Source organism: Lytechinus variegatus, chromosome 15 (assembly GCF_018143015.1).
Source record: "Lytechinus variegatus isolate NC3 chromosome 15, Lvar_3.0, whole genome shotgun sequence".
NCBI classification, from domain to species: Eukaryota; Metazoa; Echinodermata; class Echinoidea; order Temnopleuroida; family Toxopneustidae; genus Lytechinus; species Lytechinus variegatus.
The window spans coordinates 20,313,601-20,334,573 of NC_054754.1; the positions used below are offsets into that span (position 1 = coordinate 20,313,601).

The 20,973-nt window shown below is 36.7% G+C and overlaps 1 protein-coding gene across 1 annotated transcript; it reads right to left on the reverse strand.

Moving 5' to 3' along the window:
* Window positions 1-1,083: 1,083 nt before the first annotated feature.
* Window positions 1,084-19,168, reverse strand: LOC121429282 (heparan sulfate 2-O-sulfotransferase 1-like). The gene is made up of 2 exons (XM_041626279.1): window positions 18,380-19,168; window positions 1,084-1,472 (listed from the first exon to the last, which is right to left on the reverse strand). The coding sequence occupies exons 1-2, from the start codon at window positions 18,498-18,500 to the stop codon at window positions 1,165-1,167; spliced, it is 429 nt and encodes a 142-aa protein (XP_041482213.1). The 5' UTR covers window positions 18,501-19,168; the 3' UTR covers window positions 1,084-1,164.
* Between the last annotated feature and the right edge of the window lie 1,805 nt (window positions 19,169-20,973).

Consider the following 20,973-nt stretch of genomic DNA (forward strand, 5'->3'; position numbering starts at 1 on the left):
GTTTCCCCAACTGATTTACAAATAGTAAATAAAGAGGCTTTAATAGGAGGAAATTATAATTTGTAAACAAATTTTCGGCATTACTCCTATGTATTAAGACATAGGAGTAATGCTGCAAATTTGATTTACGAATAGTGCAGTGGGTTCTTAATGTGCAAAGGTGGTAATTCTCTCTTAAAAACGAAGCCTCCATCTAACATTCTGTCCAAGGGATGGAGTGTTTTCCACTGTAACATAGCCTGGATCTATGGAACAGGAGAGAGACATTTGCACATAACGTACTGGCGTAAGTCATCCACCCGAGGTGGACTCGAACTCATGACCTTTGGTCCGACAGGTAGACGTTTTACCGACTGAGCCAACTTCGCTCTTTCAGCATTGTAGTATTGCTTTTATAGGAGAATCATGTGTTCAAATCCCACAATAGCTCCATTACAAGCTGTACATCAAAGTTCAACAACGCTCTCCACCCAGGTGCCAAATGGGACCCTGGTAAAATGCAGGAGCCATTGTAGAGAACTGCCCTTACACACACAAAAAAAATCATTATGACTCAGCCCTAATCTACACTGAAGCATTTGGAATGATACGTATCAAAAGGTATGAGGTAGAATACTGTAAAATTATATTTTCTGTATTGGTGTTCTTGCTCATTGGAGATTCATTAATAATCATCTAATTTATACCCATCAAATGACAAAGGAGGCATGTTAGAATTTTCAAACATTGATGAAACAGAACAGAAGTTTTGTTCTAGATTCAGGATGAACGATACATCTGGAATTGTCCATCCACCATGAATTTAGGACAACATCGGTTTCATTCGTCAAACATTCTATGACATTTTTTGCCATTTGATGGGTATTTGACAAAAGGCTAGTCTGTTCTCAAATCCTTTGTAAATTACTATTGCAACAACATGTTGTGTCAGTAGTCAATGTTAAAGATCCTGGCTCATCACCTTGAGCCAGGATCTTTAACATTGACTACTGACACAACAAGGTTCTGCTGTCAAGGTCTCTGAAACTCACCTGGTCCTGGAAGGACAACACTTAGATTTCTATGACATTTTTTGTCATTTGATGGGTATTTGACAAAAGGTTAGTCTGCTCTCAAACCCTTTGTAAAATACTAATGCAAAACATGCTGTGTCAGTAGTCAATGTCAAAGATTCTGGCTCAAGGTGATGACCAAGGTTCTGCTGTCAAGGTCTGTGAAACTCACCTGGTCCTGGACGGACAACACTTGCGTGTGCTCCACCGTGCAGATGTGAAGGACGTGGTACCTGAGCGTCTCACAAAGGGTGTAGGGGAGGCTGGTGAGGGACGTACTGCCGGTCTTGGGCACCCGGTTGTAGATTATCAAGGGGTACATCGGCTTCTGCTGGAGAAGTTCGTCCGCCACCAGAGGGGTCGGGACCTTCTGCAGGTGCCTCATGTGGCCGTTGTCAAGGGCATCACGAAGTTGTTTATCTGCAAGAGGGGTACGAAAGTTAATTAATAGGACTGCATTTTAGCAGATTTCAGTCAGCATGATTTGCCCACATGTCGGTGCAGTATCAGAGCATATACAAGATGCAATCCAACAAAGTCCCCAGAAAGACCCGGGGGGGGGGGCGGTCAAATATATTGCTGTACACACGCGTGACCCCCAAAATGCTTTAAAGTTTTGGACATGGTCTGCGCGTGGACTCGTTAAGGGTATCAAAAACACTGATTTTCAAGAAAATGAGTGGTTTTGAAAGTCTGGTCAACGGTCAATTGCGGGGTCAAATGTATTTAGGGTATATTTTTTTCCCAAACCTTTTTTTTCAAGACTAGTAAAACATATTTAGGGTATGTTTTTTCCCCGAGGTTATATTTTGGCAACAACTTGTTTAGTGTCCAAAATGTTAGCGATAAATTATACGCTTGATCTTTACAAGTGATTGTACATTGCAGTCATTTCAATCAATCATAGTAAAATATTTTATGATTGATTGCTACCCTTTGTGTTGCGGGACCCTGGCCAGTCATCGAGACCATCCTTGTACATGTATACAGGCACATGTTAAAAATGAATTCTCTGCAGATGTATACATGTAAACCTATACATTACAAATAAAGATTAGAAAATACCGAGGCCTTGTTTCATCGTTGACAGGAACTGCCATTTCCATATAGGCCTGCTATCATGTTACACTCAAAATTCATTTTGGCGTCAGCAAGAATTGCGTAATTGATTTAATATCCTGTCCTGGGGATTCTCAATCCTACTCCCCTTGGGGTAACAAGGTCCTAACCCTAAACGCAGAAAATCTCCAAAACGAACTCTAAATATCGTTGATTTATCCAGGAAATCAAAAAGCTTTCTCTTCAATTTCCAGCATCAGTGAAGTTTCACAATTCATGCTGCAGCTTAAGCAGTTTATACCTTCACATGTTGAGATTTTCAAAAGGGCACAGATTCAGGGGGAAATGATTAAAACTTTTCTGGGGATAGCAAAAACGAAAAGAGAAAGTTTCGAGGGATGAAAGTTCATTTTCATGAATTACAGAGACATATACAGATAAAACATACTGAATGATTTCCTTCCATGTATTTTTTCTTGTTCAATCACCCCATCCCCTTCCCTCCTCTCCCCCCTCTCTCTCCGTCTCTTTCTTTCTCTCTCTTTCTATAAGATGTCTTTCTATTGATCTCATATTCTGTGTGTCTCTCTTTGCGTTATCTCTTTTTCTCTCTCTCTATGTTATCACCCCCCCCCCCTCTCTCGAAGTCCCCCTACTGTTGCTATTTTCTTGTTGAACTTTCCATTGTCCCATATTTCTCAATATTTCTCATTGCTCTGATCTGCATCTCTCATTTTCCCATTAGGCCTACATCTTTCCTTCATCCCATCCCCTCTCAGTCTCGGTCACTATACATTTATTCTGCCGAAAAGGACTTATCAAGTTATACTCATATATTTCTATTGTTAGACTATATATTTCTCTCATTTACTCAAGTTCTCGGGTTTACCTCTTCAAAATCATTCGTCAAAACCACTTCCTTCCTTCCCCCTCCTCGGGGACAGAAAAGTACAAAGTTCCTGAAATCCAGTAAAGGAGTGTTGACCATGAAATTGACTTGCCATCAACGCTCGCGACCTGTCATATTGCTTCCTACACTTCAAAAAAGAGTAATCACAGGCTAGGCCCGTCACCGTCAGCCTGAGTTTATCATACACGTATCATCGTCCTAATTTTCATCCTGGAAATCATCCAGGGTCCTGTCACACAAAGCCCAGCGATCAATTGATCAATCACTTGATTTTTATACGATCGATTGCACATTGTGCTCAATGCAATAATCAGTCGTAAGAAGTCGTAAGAAACTGTTCTATGATCATTGTGTTAAAGGGTACGGACTTATAAGGAAAATCTTGAGATCGTTATTAATGAAGACATTCATGGGATATCTGAAGATCCTTCACTATAAAAGGATATTTTGCAAAATGGCATGTTATTTCCCGTCTAACAAAGAGTTGTGATTGATCCGATCAATCACAACTATGGACGGCCAGCAACGTCAACATATAGGCCTATTATGCATGTTTGTTCAAAATATTTTTTAACTATGATGTGCATTCATATTCATGCATTCATTATTTTCTTGAAAATTCACTGTGCTTCTCTTTGTTTACAAAGGACATTGTGCAAAGTTCCAGTAAAAAAATCATGACACTGGATGGATTTCCATAGAGATATGAATGATTGGATCAATCTAACTCTTTGTAAGTCAAGGCCCAGGAATTATCCAGGTAATGATCTTTGACTTGCTTTTCTTCCAATTCCATGTACCTACAACCAAACCAGCACAGACACTGTCCAACAAAGCATGCAAAGTGGGCTGGGCACTATCCCTTATCCATATCAAAAGTCACATTATTGATCAAGCATAGAGCTCAGAGCTGCCAACCTCTGTTGACCCCCAAATACGGATCCATAAATAAAATCATATTTTGAAGGAAAAAACATATTTTGGTACAAAAATTGATAAATTACACATATGAAGCATGCCAATCAAATTTAAAAAATCATATTTTGTCAGTTTTGATTATAAAAAACATACTATATATCATTAAAACATAATAGTTGGCAGCTTTGAGAGCTCCATGGATCAAGTTAGGATTTCACTACTCCAGCTGATGGAGTTGGGGGGGTTCTAGAATATCCCGATTAATTAATCTCAAAGAGGGCTCAGCATCGCACTGTAATCTTGTTACTGCCCAAAATCTGGCTGATCAAGACCCTGCTCTTGCTTCCGACACTTCAAAAGAGTATGATCACAGAGTCTGGACAAATATGAAAATGCCAGATTTCATGCATATCTGATTACAATTTCCTGCAAAGCATCCACCACACACCCTTCCTCATAAAAAGTAACCACAAATTGAACCATAAATTGAATTTTAAAAAAATAATAATAGGCCAGTAGGCCTAGATACATTGCACATTGCAACATTTTGACCGTGTGTAGATGACGGCATTTGGTGACCTCTTTCCAATCTATACAAAGATTTTATGAAAATTATGAACACATTGCAGTGGAACTCAGACCCATTTCTTTAAAAAAATGATAGAAACAATTAAACTTCTATGATTTAATACCAAAAAGGCTGACAAAAAGGAAAAAATAATATCTTGCATTTGTGTAGACTAAAATGTGGAGGGGTCTCTAGGCCTATACGTATTCATATTCAGAGAAGCAAATAGGCATATGTTTTTCCAACACTTGATATTGATAGTGCTGAAAATATTAAGGAAAAAGGGATGGTCCAGGCTGAAAATATCATCAAAATCAAATAACTAGGTTCTTGAATTTTAAAGTTTAGCAATTTTTTGTGAAACTAATTGAATGCACATCATGAATATATTCATGAGGTGGGCTGATGATGTCACATCCCCACTTTCCTTTTTTCTTTGTTCATACATGTGTGTAATTGTTTAATTTTTTCATACATGTGTGAATAACGTGTCTCCTTTATAATGAAATAAGTTGCAGAAAATGCATACCTGTATTTAATAAGTCATTCCAAAGCATGCTTTTGGGGGGAATTTTAAGGGCTATTTGGGCCGTCATGAGGGTGAAATCGCCCTCATGTCTTTCCTAAGCTGGTAAATGCATGTCCAAATACACATTCCATAAAGCCCTCATAGTATGAACAGAGAATTGTTTTCGAAAAGCTTGGTACAGTGTATAATGTACATGTAGGTCATGAGGAGTTCAAGTCCACCAGATGATGTTTCTCTGACTTCACGATCCTTCACTCATGATGAATTCTTGAAAGCCTACACAGGTATACAACTATCCAGTTCTTACTCTTCAAATGAGCAATATAAACCTGTATTTCACTTCCTGGCTATTGGGGATTTAAATCTCAATCCAATTTGAATGGAAACAAATCATTTTCATGATTTCATCACACTCACAGCTTTCTTTCCAGCCAAGCTTCTCATTGCGTTTTCATTGACTGTACCTGATTACTATTAAAGGACAAGTCCACCCCGACAAAAAATTGATTTGAATAAAAAGAGAAAAATTCAACGAGCATAACACTGAAAATTTCATCAAAATCGGATGTAAAATAAGAAAGTTATGGCATTTTAAAGTTTTGCTTATTTTTCACAAAACAGTGATATGCACAACTCAGTGACATGTCAATAAGTCAGTCGATGATGTCCATCACTGACTACAGTATTTCTTTTGTTTTTTATTGTTTGAATTATACAATATTTCATTTTTTACAGATTTGACCATAGGAACTGACTTGACTGAACCATATAAAACAATGCTCATTCCACATGTTCAGGGAGGAATTAATCTCTGTTTCACTTGACAATGAGAAAAAATAGAATATTTCATATCTCATATAATAAAATACAAAAGAAATAGTGAGTGGATGATGTCATTAGTCTCCTCATTTGTATACCGACCAGGAAGTGCATAACTGTTCGGTGAAATTAAGCTAAACTTTAAAATGTCATAACTTTCTTATTTTACATCCGATTTTGATGAAATTTTCAGTGTTATGTTAGTTTGATTTTTCTCTACTTATTCAAATCAACATTTTGCTGGGGTGGACTTATCCTTTAAAGCATGCATGCTTGTAAGCAAGCAACCAGAGGACTGAGAGCTTAAGGTCCTCTCCAAGGGACCTGGCAATGATGTGAATAAAAGCCCCACCACCAAAGGGCACCAAGTGAGAATCGAAACTGGGACACCGGAATCCAAAACCCCCGCTCTCCTGACTGAGACATCAGGCCTCCAACTTGAGTGATGCAAACTCGAGTTTGAGTAAAAGACTATCAATTTGAAAAAATACTGACTTGACGCAGATCAGACAGACTCTCTATTACCGATCAATACTGGACGGATGGGAAAAAACGATGACTGATACATCACTGTACACTGCTCCATCTTCATATAGAAGTAGTCTGAAGTCACAAACCCTTGTCTGTTACATCCTGAAATCCTGTTCATGAATTCACAGATGAGATGGAGTGAAGAATACATGGAGATGGAGTCTTTTTAACTGCAGCACTCAAATAATACAGGTTATTTTGGTCTTCCATATTTCATGAATTGAGATAAGTCGGTCCGCATCCACAAATTCCTAAAATGAGTATAGGCCTAATCGAATGCAGAATTAGCAAAAAGGTGCATACATGTAGGGGAAGGCGGGGTAAGTTGAGCATAGGGGCAAGTTGAGCCACCAGCCCCAGGCCAATAATGAATGAGTCAGACATTGTGGTGGTGTCATGTATTGATGACCCATAGCATAACCCCTAACCCCACCACATTGTTTCCAACTTTGAAACAAAAAGTAGTTTTTTAGAGGGAAAAATATCAATTTCAGCCAAAAAAGTAAAAAAGAGTGTGAAATAGATAAGTGCTTTATAAACACACACGTCTTTAAATATAATAAAGACATGATAACAACATTATTAGTCCAGGTATGGATCTTCATTCTTGTCATAGTCTTTTATATGATGGATGTATAATAAATGTGTGGATACAAAATTATCGCACTAAGTTCGGACTGGGGTAAGTTGAGCCAAACAGCATGGGGCAAGTTGAGCCATGGTAATTCCTATGGTAATGTATCTTAAAAAACAAACAAACCATATAAATCGATTGAAATGCAGGCTGAAAGGAGCAAATTTACATGACTGCTCTTTTCCTTTTACAGGATGTTAGTATTTATAGAGAATTAGCAAGTGAAAAGACTTTTTGAACAAAAAATTGACATGCTGGTTCTCCCCCATACATTTTGTACATAGTTTTTGTGGCTCAACTTACCCCAGAAGGTGGCTCAAACTTACCCCATATATGGGGCAAGTTGAGCCATTTGACATCGTTTTTTTCAAAGGTCACGATAACTTTCAGTGTGGGGATAGTAAGTTATATATAGGTGGAAAATATTTCAGAAGAATTAAATTTCAAGGCAAGGTACTTATTTCGACAAAATTATTAATCATATCAATTCTAACATGCAAAAAGCAAAAACTGTCACAACTTACCCCGCCTTCCCCTACATGTATATAAAAAGTTCACCTGTAAAGGGTACTCTATATGTTCACATTCACATTTATGTTGGATTTAAGTTCAGAGACCGCATATAGAAAAGCATAATATGCCTATTCTTGTGGTGAATTATCAGCTTAAATGAGATACATACATGCACAGGTATACAATATGAGATACTGTACTGTACATGTATTAATGTGTAGGCCTGCCTATGGAATGAACAGTATACAGTTCCCCAAAATGGTTTTCAATGAAAATGACAATTTCACAGTAACTTGTTTGCAATTTCATACTTCAATATTAAAGGAAAAGGTTTTGATCTAATATGAGTTTTCAAATATATTGCTCCCAAAATTTTGAGTATGACCAAAAACTTGTGCTTGAGAATCCACCCTACACAGCCATGCTCAAGTTTCGCATCCAGGTCTGTAAATATAGACTACATGTCCCAGTTTGAAACATTAACGATAATGAGCTGCAAGGGACATCAATATCTCTGATGAGCTAAATAGAATGCGCAACTATTAATGGTTCTTAGATGGAATTGGAATTACGGTATATATTCCATCCCTAAATGTCATTATGGCATCAAGTCTACTGATGACAAAAACATCTAGTTTCTTTCCATATAAAAGGCAAACCTTAAACATTTCCTCAAGAGTTTCCCAGAATTCCTTCAGGAAGATAAAAACTCCAAGGGCCCCCGTTAGGGAGAAAAAATAAATATAAAGAGCACTAACTTAATTACATATATTTTAAACAATTCATATAACAATTAACATATTTACGAAGAATGAACATATGAATTATGAAGAAAAAAAACAGCCACTATGCATTTGTAAGATTGTGAATAATTTGTGATGTTAGATTATGGCTGTTTACGATTTCCTGGATAGATGATTTTCAAGATGATTGATTCACATTGACACAAACCCAAAGATCTAGACTGGCTTGAATTTTCCCCATCATAAATCTTTATGAACATATCTACTGCATATCTTTTCGATGTCAGAGAGGGACAAAACTATATTAGAGGTAAATGATTTAATGCCCCTTTGATTCTAAAAAGATGAAACGCAAACATAATCTCATAAATCAACTATATGGTATGATCGTCTCAGATATATTCACAAGAATACATGTATTTAAGAGAGAGAGATGGAGAGTGAGAGAGAGAAATTAATCATCTGTATTAAACATTTCTTCATAAATCATTCCCCCATGACAATGAAGGATCCTTTCAGTAGTCAATAACTGAGATTTATAAACGAACCATGTCAGGTTCTCTTTACATTTCTCTCTCTGTGAACTCATGAATACAATGGCTATTATTTTTGGTCGATGAATTCTATAATTCCTTTACATTGATTCTGAACGAACAATACCAGTCTTTATTTTGTACTATTTTTCATGGATAAAGCACAATGCATCCTTGATTGACCCCCAAGTCAATGACGGAAAAAAATGGCCCTAAATTTGACACCAGTCACAATGAGGATGAAAAGAGTTTCTCCACAAGATGTATGGTTCATTTACAACCCCCAGTACAACCCATTCCCAGCCGCGAGGCTTTACAAAGCGAAGCCCGTCTTGTATTGCAGACTGGTGCCGGCTTTGCATGTATGAAGCTCGGTTATTTCCCAGTATCACATTTTGTAAGAATGCATTTTAAGGAGACATGTATGGGAAGTCGAAGGGCCGGAGCCTAATACTGTACAAAGGAAGTTCATACGTTCACCCATCGGCATGTTATTATATAAGCTTCAGTCAATTCATGTTTCATAATATCAGAATAGAACAACATCTAATGGCATTTCCTAAAATTTGGGGATGCAAGTGGTGTAAAATTACCTAATCCAAAATCCAAGCAAAAATGTTTTTTTAAATGATAGAAAATTCAGTAAATGGGTGAATCCTTAATATTGAGAATCAATCTTTCTTTTTTAAATGAAGAAAAAAACCCAGATATTTCCTCCAGCATGAAAAAATTGGCAACAGACCCAATTTTAGCACACATAAATGTACTCGGGACTTTTATTTTCAGCATGTTCAGAATCTGTTCATACTTGCAACAATAGCGAGTATAGAGTATAATGGTGACTCTTTGGTGCATATTACAAGTCTATAGAGGTGTCAGGAGGAAACGTTCTCACATGGCTAGGTGTGAATGCCACTTTAAGTTGTCTCCTATAACTTGTCAAGGGTTACTCTTGGCCGAGAGGTGACAACAGCTCTAGTCTCCACAAGCAGACAGTTTTCAAATACACACACAGAGACTGGTGACATGTACATGTACATGTCTGTGGAAATCTGTGTTACAAAAAAAAATTCTCCGTGATTTATTTTGTTATGTACGTTAAATAAAATTTGTCAAACAGTATAATTTATTTCGAATCGGTATGTAAATTTCAAGCTCAAACTTCACAGCAAAGTAACTTTCATTTCAACATAGAATTTATTCAACGTTGAGAAATGACATGAATTCAGAAAACACAACACTCAAAATATGCAGACCTGCAATCAATGCAATGCATTTTGAAATTGTATTTTATTGACTATAAAGAGGCAGACCAGCAAGGGCCCATTTTCCAAAGATTCAATCGATCGCAACTATGGAAAGCCAGCAAAGTCAACATATAAAATGCATGTTTGTTCAAAAATAATTCTAGATATGAATGTATATCCATAAATTCATTGATTTCTTGACAATTTGGTGTGAACTTCTTCTTTGTTTACAAAGGACATTTTGCAAATTTCCTGTAGAAAAAATTATGACACTGATGGATTTCCATATAGAGTTACGATTGATTGGACCAATCGTAACTCTTTGCAAGATGGAGACCCAATTCTCATTACAATCCAAATACCAAGTTTAGTGGAAACCGATTCAGTTTGATAGATCACTTTGCTAGCATTCCTATCTGATCGCTCGAAAGTGGTTTTCAAACCATTACCACTTCATGGTAAAGGATCTGTTGCTAAGGGAAAGCTCCCAGTGGATTCACATGTCTGCAAAATTTGAAACTGCCAATTCGTCCACTGCCAACTCGTCCACTCACCACATGATCTACCTTCAATAGTCTCATGCCATTTCCATCCAACATTTCGTCTAACATCCATTTGGTCTACCGGTAATCATCACTTTGTCTAATCACCATTCCAACTATTACCAATTTGTCTAATAACCAGTTGGTCTAATACCCATTTTCTTCACATTCATTTTGCACAATTAACACTTCAGGTTAATTTTTAGGTTAATTTTTCTCTTTCTTTTAAAGCTTCTTTTATTTATTTATTTATTTCTTTAATTCTACAGTCCATCCATCCTATATTTATCTCTTCTTTCTTTTTTTACCCTTTCTTTCCTTCATTCTTTGTTACTTACTTTGTTTTTTTCTTCCTTCCATCTATCCTTTCTTTACCCTTTCTTGTTTTTTTATTTCTTCCTTCTTTCAGCCTTTTCTCTCTTTCTTTCCTTCAATCCTTCTTTTATTCTTTCTGTCTTTTGTTCTTTCTTTTTTCCCTTGGTTAAATCTGTCCTTTTACCCTTTCTTTCCTTCTTTTTTTAACTACGTGTATGCTTCCTTTCTCTCCTTTCTTCTTTCATTCTTTCTTTCCTTAATTCATTCCTTCCTTTCTTTGACTCTCAGTCTTTCATTTTTTCTTCCTTTCATTTATTTTTTACCTTTTCTTTCTTTTTTTCATATTGCTTGCTTGCTTAACTTCCTTCCTTCTTTATCTATTCCTTTTCTTCATCTTTTTTTCCTTCTATCATTTTACCTTTTCTTTATTTCTTCCTTAATTCTTTCTTCCTTCTTCCAATCCTTCGTTCCTCTCTTTTTTCCTTCTTTCCATCTCTCCTTTTACCCTTTCTTTCTTTTTTTTACTGCTTCTCCTTTCTTTCCTTCACCACTTTCCATCTTTTGTTCTTTCTTTATTGCTTGCTTCATTTCTTTCCTTCTTTCCTATATTCCTTTATTTCTTTTTTTCTTTTGTTCTCTTTCTTATTTTTTGTTCTTTAGTTCTTTTTTTCCCTTCCTTCACATCTATCCTTTCTTTACCTTTTCGTTTTTCTTCCTTCCTTTCTTTTATTCTTTCTTTCTGTCTCGCTTTCTTTTTGTCTTTCATTTGTTCATTTTTTTGGGGGGGGGGTAATAAGAAAGGACAGCAAAATAAACTCAAGCCTTTTTCTTTATTTTGGGGGACCAGTAGATTTTAGGTTCGGAGCAGTAACAAATTGAAAAACTGGGTAACAAATTGAAAAACTGGGTATCTTCTGGTCCGACACGATGAGGTTGGACCAGTAGAAAAAAAGGGTTAGTGTGGAGCAAACTGGAGAAGCAAACCCTTCTTTTAGCTTGAAAGGAAATTTCCGACATAAGAAATTTCCCTGCAACATACTGTGCACTGTAGGCCTCCAGTACCACAACATTTCCTCCGGCGACAACTGCAGCTTTATTTGGTCTATAGGGTTAGGGTTAGGATTTCATGTTAGGTTCAGGGTTAGGTTTAGGAAATGGAATAGTGTTACATCCAGCCTGGTCATTCCATATAGTGTGTGGAATTTGCAGTGTAGCAATTGTCGCTGGAGCAAACGTCATGGAACAATTCCTCCATGGAGGACTGAATTTTAAAAAATAACTTCTAGACAGTGAAACAGGTGCATCTTTGAGCAAACTGACTGTCTACTGATGTTTGAGGTCATCACTTAATTTTAATTCAGGTGTTTGGATCATTTCCTGAAACTACTCATTGCAAGGACTGGCCAGGGTAATTGTAATCCTACATGTCGGCCCTACATGTACATTGTATTAAACCTATATGTTTTGGCTCCTGGGTCTTGCAGAGACTTTGTGAAGTAAGAGCATAGAGCTTTAGGATTGCTCATGAAGGCACGATACGTGGAGCATTCTGGCCCAGTGGATTAGTCTTCGGACTTTGAAACAGAGGGTCGTGGGTTCGAATCCCAGCCATGGCGTAATTTCCTTTGAACAGCAAGAAACTGATCCACAATGTGCTGCACTCAACCCAGGTGAGGTAAATGGGTACCAATAGGAAATAATTCTTTAAAAAGCTGTGTGCGCTATGAACGCCTAGCTTAGCCGGGTAATATAGGAGCGCCTTGAGCACCTAACAAGGTGGATATGAGCACAATATAAATACCGTTTATTATTATTGATTCAAGAAGAAAGGAATATGTGCCATCCTATCCTCCCCCCATAATTCAATATTAACCTCTATGACCCTCAGCATTTGATTCATGACACTGTCTTTTCAGATCATTCTCTTTTCCTTTTTTCTCTACATGCACATGTATAATTTCTAAACTTTGAAAAAAAATTAAAGAATTCTAAAAATGTATTATTCTTACATGTAATATAGAACATAAAAATGGCATTATCCACAGACAAGAAGTTTTATAGCAAAAAGCACACATGCACAAAAAGATTGAGAGATTTTGGAGTTTGAACCCAGATTTTGGTAGAATACTGCAGGTCACTGAACATACTACACAGATTCTAGCTTCAGCAGAGATAGCCATCGGGTGACCCAGTTATGACAAGTCTTCAACAAAAGAAAGCAGCCAGCCTTCAAGTCATGCATCCGCAAGACGTGGAGGAAATCTCACTTCGTTTGGTCTGCCTGATTAACTCAGAATTGCATTCCGTGCACACATTTCAAATCCCCTACCGCCCATGATCGCCCAAATATCTTGTTTGCTGCTGCCCGTTTCAGAGGGGAATATGAAAATCAGGGAGCTTTACAGAATTGCACAGGCTGGTGGTAGCATCTAATACACTTTGTCGCCAAGAAGGTGTTAGATCCACAGAATTTGGACTGGTTTTGATATTTATTCAAAGTACTGTTGTACTATGAAAGACACTATGAAGAAATGTATTCAAAGATGGGAATACATGATGTAGGATCCGTTGTCTGCACGAAGGTGAGGGCTCAAGACTACTACTCATCTTTTGCCACATGATATTAAAATCTACCATGCTACAGAAAATGAAAAGGAATTATCCCTACAAGTAAATTACAAAGTTTTCAAAAGGCAATTAGACTAAAAAAAAATAATTTTCAAACATGATTTTGAAACCATCATGCTCTGATCACATATAGAATTTGTACCATTCTTGTTCACATGAGATGAGTTTACTACAATTTTTCTCCATATTATATTGAATCACTCCCAAAGCAGTTCAACAGCTGATCATCTGGAAATCGTAAACCAGATGAATCGAAAGATTGAGTGTCTTTGGAATGTACAAAAAAACAATTAATTTCCATGTTTTTTAGAACCGCTCTTTATGAACGACCCGGACCCGGTCCGGTATTTGCTGTGCAAGGGGCTATATACAGGATATATAGCCCCTTTGTATTTTTTTTGCTTTTTTTTTTACTAAGGAAATCTTCATTAGTGAATCACTTCTACACTTGGCAAAAAAAGTTCTTGGACACTTTTATTTAAAAAGTTAAAACATTCCATATAGATATTTGATTATAGGCAAATTATTGTATGTCAACATGACCAGACAATATTCTTTAATATTCCAGTATGAAATGACATTTTCATGTGAACAATCATACATGGGTGGTTAAATGCTTTAAACAATAGCAATGTCAGTAAAAGAAAATTGCAAGAAATGGACCATTCAAATGCTAATGATCATGGCAATCCTGTAGCGTAGGCATACATGTGCATTCAACAATTTCAACAGACTGTTATCATTTGAATTGAATGCTTAGGGATGCATCATGAGATGAATAATGAGATGGATTTCAAGATGTAGTTTTCCAACCAAGAGCATGCAAGAGCAATAGGAATGTTGCAGTCTGGGCAGTCAGACAAGTGGCTTGATATTTCCAAGTTTCACCAACAACAATTTCAAATTTGAACCAGCGGTATTTGGCTACTGATGAAGTTAGAGACCGCCCTATAGGAGTGGTCAACCTAGGGCCACCACCCCTGCAGAAGATAGGAGGATAAGGATAATTTTCCAAGATACTGAAATTTGCCCTTTTTTCATCGAATAACTTTGACTTAAAATTCCAGTGGAAAAGTGATGCATCCAAGGCGGATAACTTTCTCTTCACTTTTAAAGTGGTATTTGACTTAATGTTTGCTTTCATCATTTAATGGATATTTATGCCACACAAACTTTCAAAACTAAAAGAATGACTGATTGTTTTTTTGCAATTTTCTTTTGCTGACATTGCTATTGTTTAATGCCTGTAACCAGGCATGGACTGACTAAGCGATTTCTTGCAATTTTCTTTTACTGACATTGCTATTGTTTAAAGCATTTAACCACCCATGCATGACTGTTCACATGAAAATGTCATTTCATACTGGAATAAGAATATTGTCTGGTCATGTTGACATACAATAATTTGCCTTTAATCAAATATCTATATGGAATGTTTAACTTTTAAAAGTGTCCAAGAACTTTTTTGCCGAGTGTAGAAGTGATCCACTAATGAAGATTTCCTTAGTAAAAAAAAAAAATTAGGAATTCAATAATTCATAATAAAATACAAAAGAAATGACAAGTGTCTGTGAGTGGCATCATTGGCTCTCACATCCGATTATGTTGTGCATACATTTGAAATCCCATTTTAATGAAATTTTCAATAGAGTACCAAAATGTGACATCAATTTTCACTTTTTGCATAGTATATCAGCATTTTAGATACCATATTTTGGTAGGGCATGATGACAAACCCCAACAACCCAATTTTGGTGCGAATCGGTCCATGGGGGCCTGAGATACGACCTCATAAATACAAAATTAGTGCCATTGAAGTCGATGTGCCTGGTTCCTAACTTATAGAACCAGGCCAATAATACATGTACATGTACATTGACTTCAGAAGGGCTAATTATCTCATGAGGTCATATCTCAGGCCCCCTTGGACCGATTCGCACAAAATTTTGGTAATGGGGGTTAAATGTACTTCTTCATGCTCTACCAAAGTATACATGTAGTTTCAAAAATGCTAAAATGCAAAACAAAGTTTTTTGTGACATTATCTCTTTTGTACTCTATACCACACTTCCTTGATTCTTCATAATTTCAAATCAAGTTTTAGTTGGGGTGGACTTGACCTAAGGACAAGTCCACCCCAACAAAAACTTGATTTGAACATGGACCTACCACTCTGAGTGGTAGGTCCATGATTTGAATAAAAAGAGAAAAATTCAACAAGCATAACACTGAAAGCTTCATCAAAATCGGATTTAAAATAAGAAAGTTATGATATTTTAAAGTTTCGTTTCATTTCACAAAACACATGTATAATTTATATGCACATCTCGGTCGGTATGCAAATGAGGGAACTGATGACATCACTCACTCACTATTTCTTTTGTATTTTATTATATGAAATATTTTGATTTGCTCGTCACTGTCATGTGAAGTGAAGTTTCGCTCCTCCCTGAACACGTGGAATTCCATTATTTTAACATTTTGTGCTTCAGGCAAGGAGGTCCTAATCATCAAATTCGTAACTAAAAATTTAAATATTGTATAATTCAAACAATAAAAAACAAAAGAAATAGTGAGTGACATCATCGACTCTCATTTGGATGTAACTGGCACGTTCATATCTATTTTGTTAAAAATAAGTGAAACTTTAAAAATGTCATAACTTTCTTATTTTACATCCGCATTTGATGAAATTTTCAGCATTGTGCTTGTCTGATTTTTCTCTTTTGATTCAAATCAACATTTTTCCGAGGTGGACTTGACCTTTAAAGAAATGGGCCTACATGTACATGTCCATATGGCAAAATCAATGGCTGCAAGTCTTATCAGTGAAGGCTACAAATTACTGCTAAAATTGAGAACAGATGTTCAAGATAATGTGATAATATCCTCTGAAATTTACAAGATATGCTACAAACGGTTTTAAAACTCAACTCACCAGTCCTCCATTCTACCCCCACCCTCCCTCTCTCATATAATGTAGAGAAGAAAGTGGTTGTTTGCTTTTGTTTGACATCTGTTCAGCTTGGTAATGTATGTATTTAAAGGGAAGGTCTGAGCTAGAAATATTTATATTCAAATAAAATAGAGTAAAATTCACAGAGCCAAATGCTGAAAATTTCATCAAAATCAAATAACAAATTGTGAAGTTTAATATGGAATTTTAAAGTGTATCGATATTTTGTGAATACAGTTAAATGCACATCGTCATGAATATTCATTAGGTGGGCTGATGATGTCACATCCCCACTTTCCCTTTTCTTATGTTATTACATTAAATCAGAAGTGTTTTGTATTTTCATACATATGTGTAAATGATGTGTATCCATTATGATGAAATAAGTTGCGGCAATAAATAACTAATGGATAATCAGTTGTCAATCCAATTGTTTTAATTCTTGGTAGAACAATTTTGAATAAACCTAATTTCATACAACAAAATACAAAAGAACACGTGGGGATATGACATCATCAGCCCAACTAATGAATATTCATGAAGACATGCCTAGAACTGTTTCACCGGAATAATGCTAATCTTTAAAATTCATTAACTATGTTATTTGTCATCCGATTTTGATCAAATTTTCAACATTTTACTTTGTGAATTTTACTCGATTATTGAGATATATATATCTCTAGCCTGGACTATCCCTTTAAGTTAGATTTCAATAGGTGTACATGTATGTACTTGTGTTCTCATTCATCACATCAGTCACCATCCTGCTTTTTCTGGTCATCTTCATTCCTTTCACCATGTATGTGGGTTGCGCGTTGCGTATTTCATGACCATGCGCAGTGTTACCAATTGAGCCAGATGTTTTCCATGCTATCATGATTTTCAAAATACCAATCTAACACTGTTTTAGTGCTGATTAACACGGATTTCAGAATACTGCCCCTGGCCATTAATACCCATCCTTATTCCAGTTCTTCCTCACTTGTTATTTTTATGAAATGGATATGTGGGTTACTACATTTTAGTTGGGTTTGTCTATTTTCTTAATTCTATTGGTCACCTTTAGGTTAATTTAATTAAAGAGATTGGGTGGTCCTTTTCAGGACAAACACTTGCCCAAGAAAGATACAATGTACATGGTGTACCGTGAAACCTACTACACTAATTTAAATATTGTTATGTACATGTATCTGCATCTGCAAATGTTTATTTAAATACTTCTATCCATTCTGTCTTCCTGACCCAGATAAAATACAGCATTTTAAATCAAACTGTAGCTATTCAATAATAAACAAAATAGAAAAACCAAACTAAAATGTAGTGACCCAATTCATAGAAATAACCAATGAGAAAGAACTATGATAAGGATAAATAATCAGGGTTATTATGTAATAAAGAATGTTCAACAAAACAACCAGATGTGAGGTACTAAGTAAATTTACAGCAATTTACAACTTTTTTTGTTTTACCCTACCCCTCCCCTCTTTCCCCAAAACAATTAATAAACTAAAATTGTATTTTAATTGTATTATGGAAATTTATGAATTTTCTCCTAAAGATGTGCATTACTTAACATAGTAAAACCATCCATCACAAGATATTATCAGCATACAGTTTCATAAATTATCCTCATTTCAGGAATGGATGAAATTATTAAACAGGATGGCTACTATCAGACAATTGGCCTAAATTTCTGGCAGAAAGGTGTAGTAAAGTATGGGTGACTGTCATTTGAAATAAACAAGCTTAGAATCTAGTTATCACATGAATGAAAACAATAATTTTCACATTTGTACCAAGTAATTCTTAATTGAATATCTGATGGACAACCGATGCACAATGACAAAAACAATAAATAACAAATCAAGTTCTTATTTCTCACCTCGTTCATCATGAATATCTTGCACCTGGAACTCGAGGAAGAGCACCGCTAAAATGAAGATGGAAATCAAAATAAAAAGTCCAGTCCTGTAGTGGAGTAGAACTCTGAAAGGGATCATCATGCTTGTTCCCCTTTTCTTTTGATAGTGGAAGACAATAGTGAACACCAGCAAACACTCTGGAATTAGAACTTGATTTTTTCCAAATTAATTTCCTTTATTTCCCCTTTACTTCAATTTTGTTTGTGTTGACGTCGTTTCTTTGATAATCTCCTTCTCACTCTTCTGGTTGTCTGCTTCCTCCAAGACCAAGTTCAAGAATGAAGATTCTTGCAAGTCTCATTTAACTATGGTTGGACAGTTACTGCCACGATTGTCATCTAAACCGCCGGCTCAGTCAGAGCCAGTCCTGGAGATGGATTGGAAGTCCACTGCGCCTCCTCAGCTCATCCAGGCACGTCGCATCCACCGCGTCCGTTGCGATGATTGACTTGCCAGCTCACCGGGAGCTCAGGGGTGCCACGGTCCTCTCGATCCGGCGAGATGAACCCGGGTCCGGGAGATGAAAAGGCAAAGGAAATGTCCTCAGGAAAGAGTTGCACTGGAGTTACATTTTCAGATTAAACAGCCTTTCTCCAGAGTGCTGGACACTTGCGCTATAAAAGACTGACATCCGCAATCGAGATTATAAGGAGAAAATTGGATCTTCGGTGAAGTGCCAGTGACGTATGACGGAGATGCAAAAAGTTGGTCGGAGTCGAAGTCTGCAACTTGGGTTGACTGAATTAGCGGTCACTTTTTGTTGATGACGTATAACGTATGCGTACAATGTACAGTACTCGCAAGAACGAGTAACTGAAGTAATAGACCATTTTGCTTATTACTAATTACAGAACTTCATTCGGTTCATCCATCGAGAGACTGCAGAGGCCTAGCCCTAGCTAGGAGGTGCCATTTCGTCCACAGATCATTTTCCCATTTAAAATTTTGTCTAATATCCAGTGAGGTAAAATAGGTCTACCACCACTTACAGTAAACTGCATGTAGATATGTTTACAAATCAAAGTTCAATTTGACCAAGTCAAAATACTAAAATAAAAAGTAATAGTAAAATGAATAAACACGGTAAGTAGACGAAGTGGAACTTAAACCAATATTAGGCATTATACTTATTACAATTATACTTATACCGATAGAATATCATATCGGCCTGTATAGTGAAACAAAGAATCGCTTACTGCTATTTAAAGGGGGAATTTCACGATAGTTTTGATTTTGTCCACTGTTTCGTTTGAAATAAAATCTTGAATTTGCGATTGAAGGTCTATACTAAATTTCTAAAAGGGCATAGTTCCAAACATAATTCCTATTCCTCATCTGCCTCCAGCACCCCCCCCCCCCAGTCGTGCACACCATTTTATTTTCCTACCCTTTTTTCGATTTCCTCATGCCTACGCCTTCCTTTTGCATATACTAGCGGCGGCATCCCCCCCCCCCCCCCCCCCGCCCCGGCCCCACTGACGGTGTCAAAAAAAGGAAGGGGGGAGGAAGGGAGAAAAAGAAGAAGAGCGATTCAACGCCGGGGAAGAAAAGGCACCAAAACAAAGGTATAGGGGCAGTGGCGTAACTACGGGGGGGCATGGGGGGGCACGTGCCCCCCCAATCGGCTGACAAAAAAAAAAAAACGGGGAAAAGGAGAAAAAGAGGGAGAAAGAAGAGTAACGTAGTGGGAAAGAAGAAATTATTATTCATTATAATGGTATATTACATTATAATCATGTTATGCTATATTACATAGGAAACATTTTTATCATAACTCTATGAAACATAATTTGCTCAGGGCCTATGTTGCCATTGTTCCTGGTGCTCGCATTGTCTGTTTAGAGAGATATATAAACCTGTTGTACGAAAAACTCCCGTTTCAAGTCAACATACACCAAATATATTATTGTTTTATGTAGTGACATAATATTTTTTTAATGACTACTTAAAATGATTGCCCCATGTTAAAGTATTAATATAAAACATTTCATGTCCGCGATTACGTTCGTATCAGTGGATTGGTAAGATAAGTCTGCTCTCCGTAAATTCCTAAAATCAGTCCTTAAAATGTCCCTTTTTCTAATCTGAATATCAAAAATTTTCAGCTCGCGCTTCACGCTCGCATCATTTGTTTAGTGAAATACGTATGGTCTTAGTGAATTCCTAGCCTTAGAATGCCCCGCTTCAGGTCTGAATTATCTAAATTTTCAGCTCGCGCTCGCAATATTTGATTAGTGAGATGCGTATGGTAATCATGATTACAATGACTACACAAAGTGCTTCATGTGTTCAGATGTAATTCTAACAAAATTAGCAAGCGCTTGGCACTCTCATTAGATGACCATGGTGAGATATGTATACTATTAAGGGATTCCTAAAATATAGTCATTAAGATCTCCATGTTTGGGGTCAATATATACAAAAATTTCGGCTAGCACTACGCGCTCGCATTGTTTAGCGAGACAGGTACGTATCATGATTACAAAATCGATTATAATGTCCCTTCTTAGGTCTGAATATAAAAAATTTTCAGCTCGCGCTTCGCGCATATTAG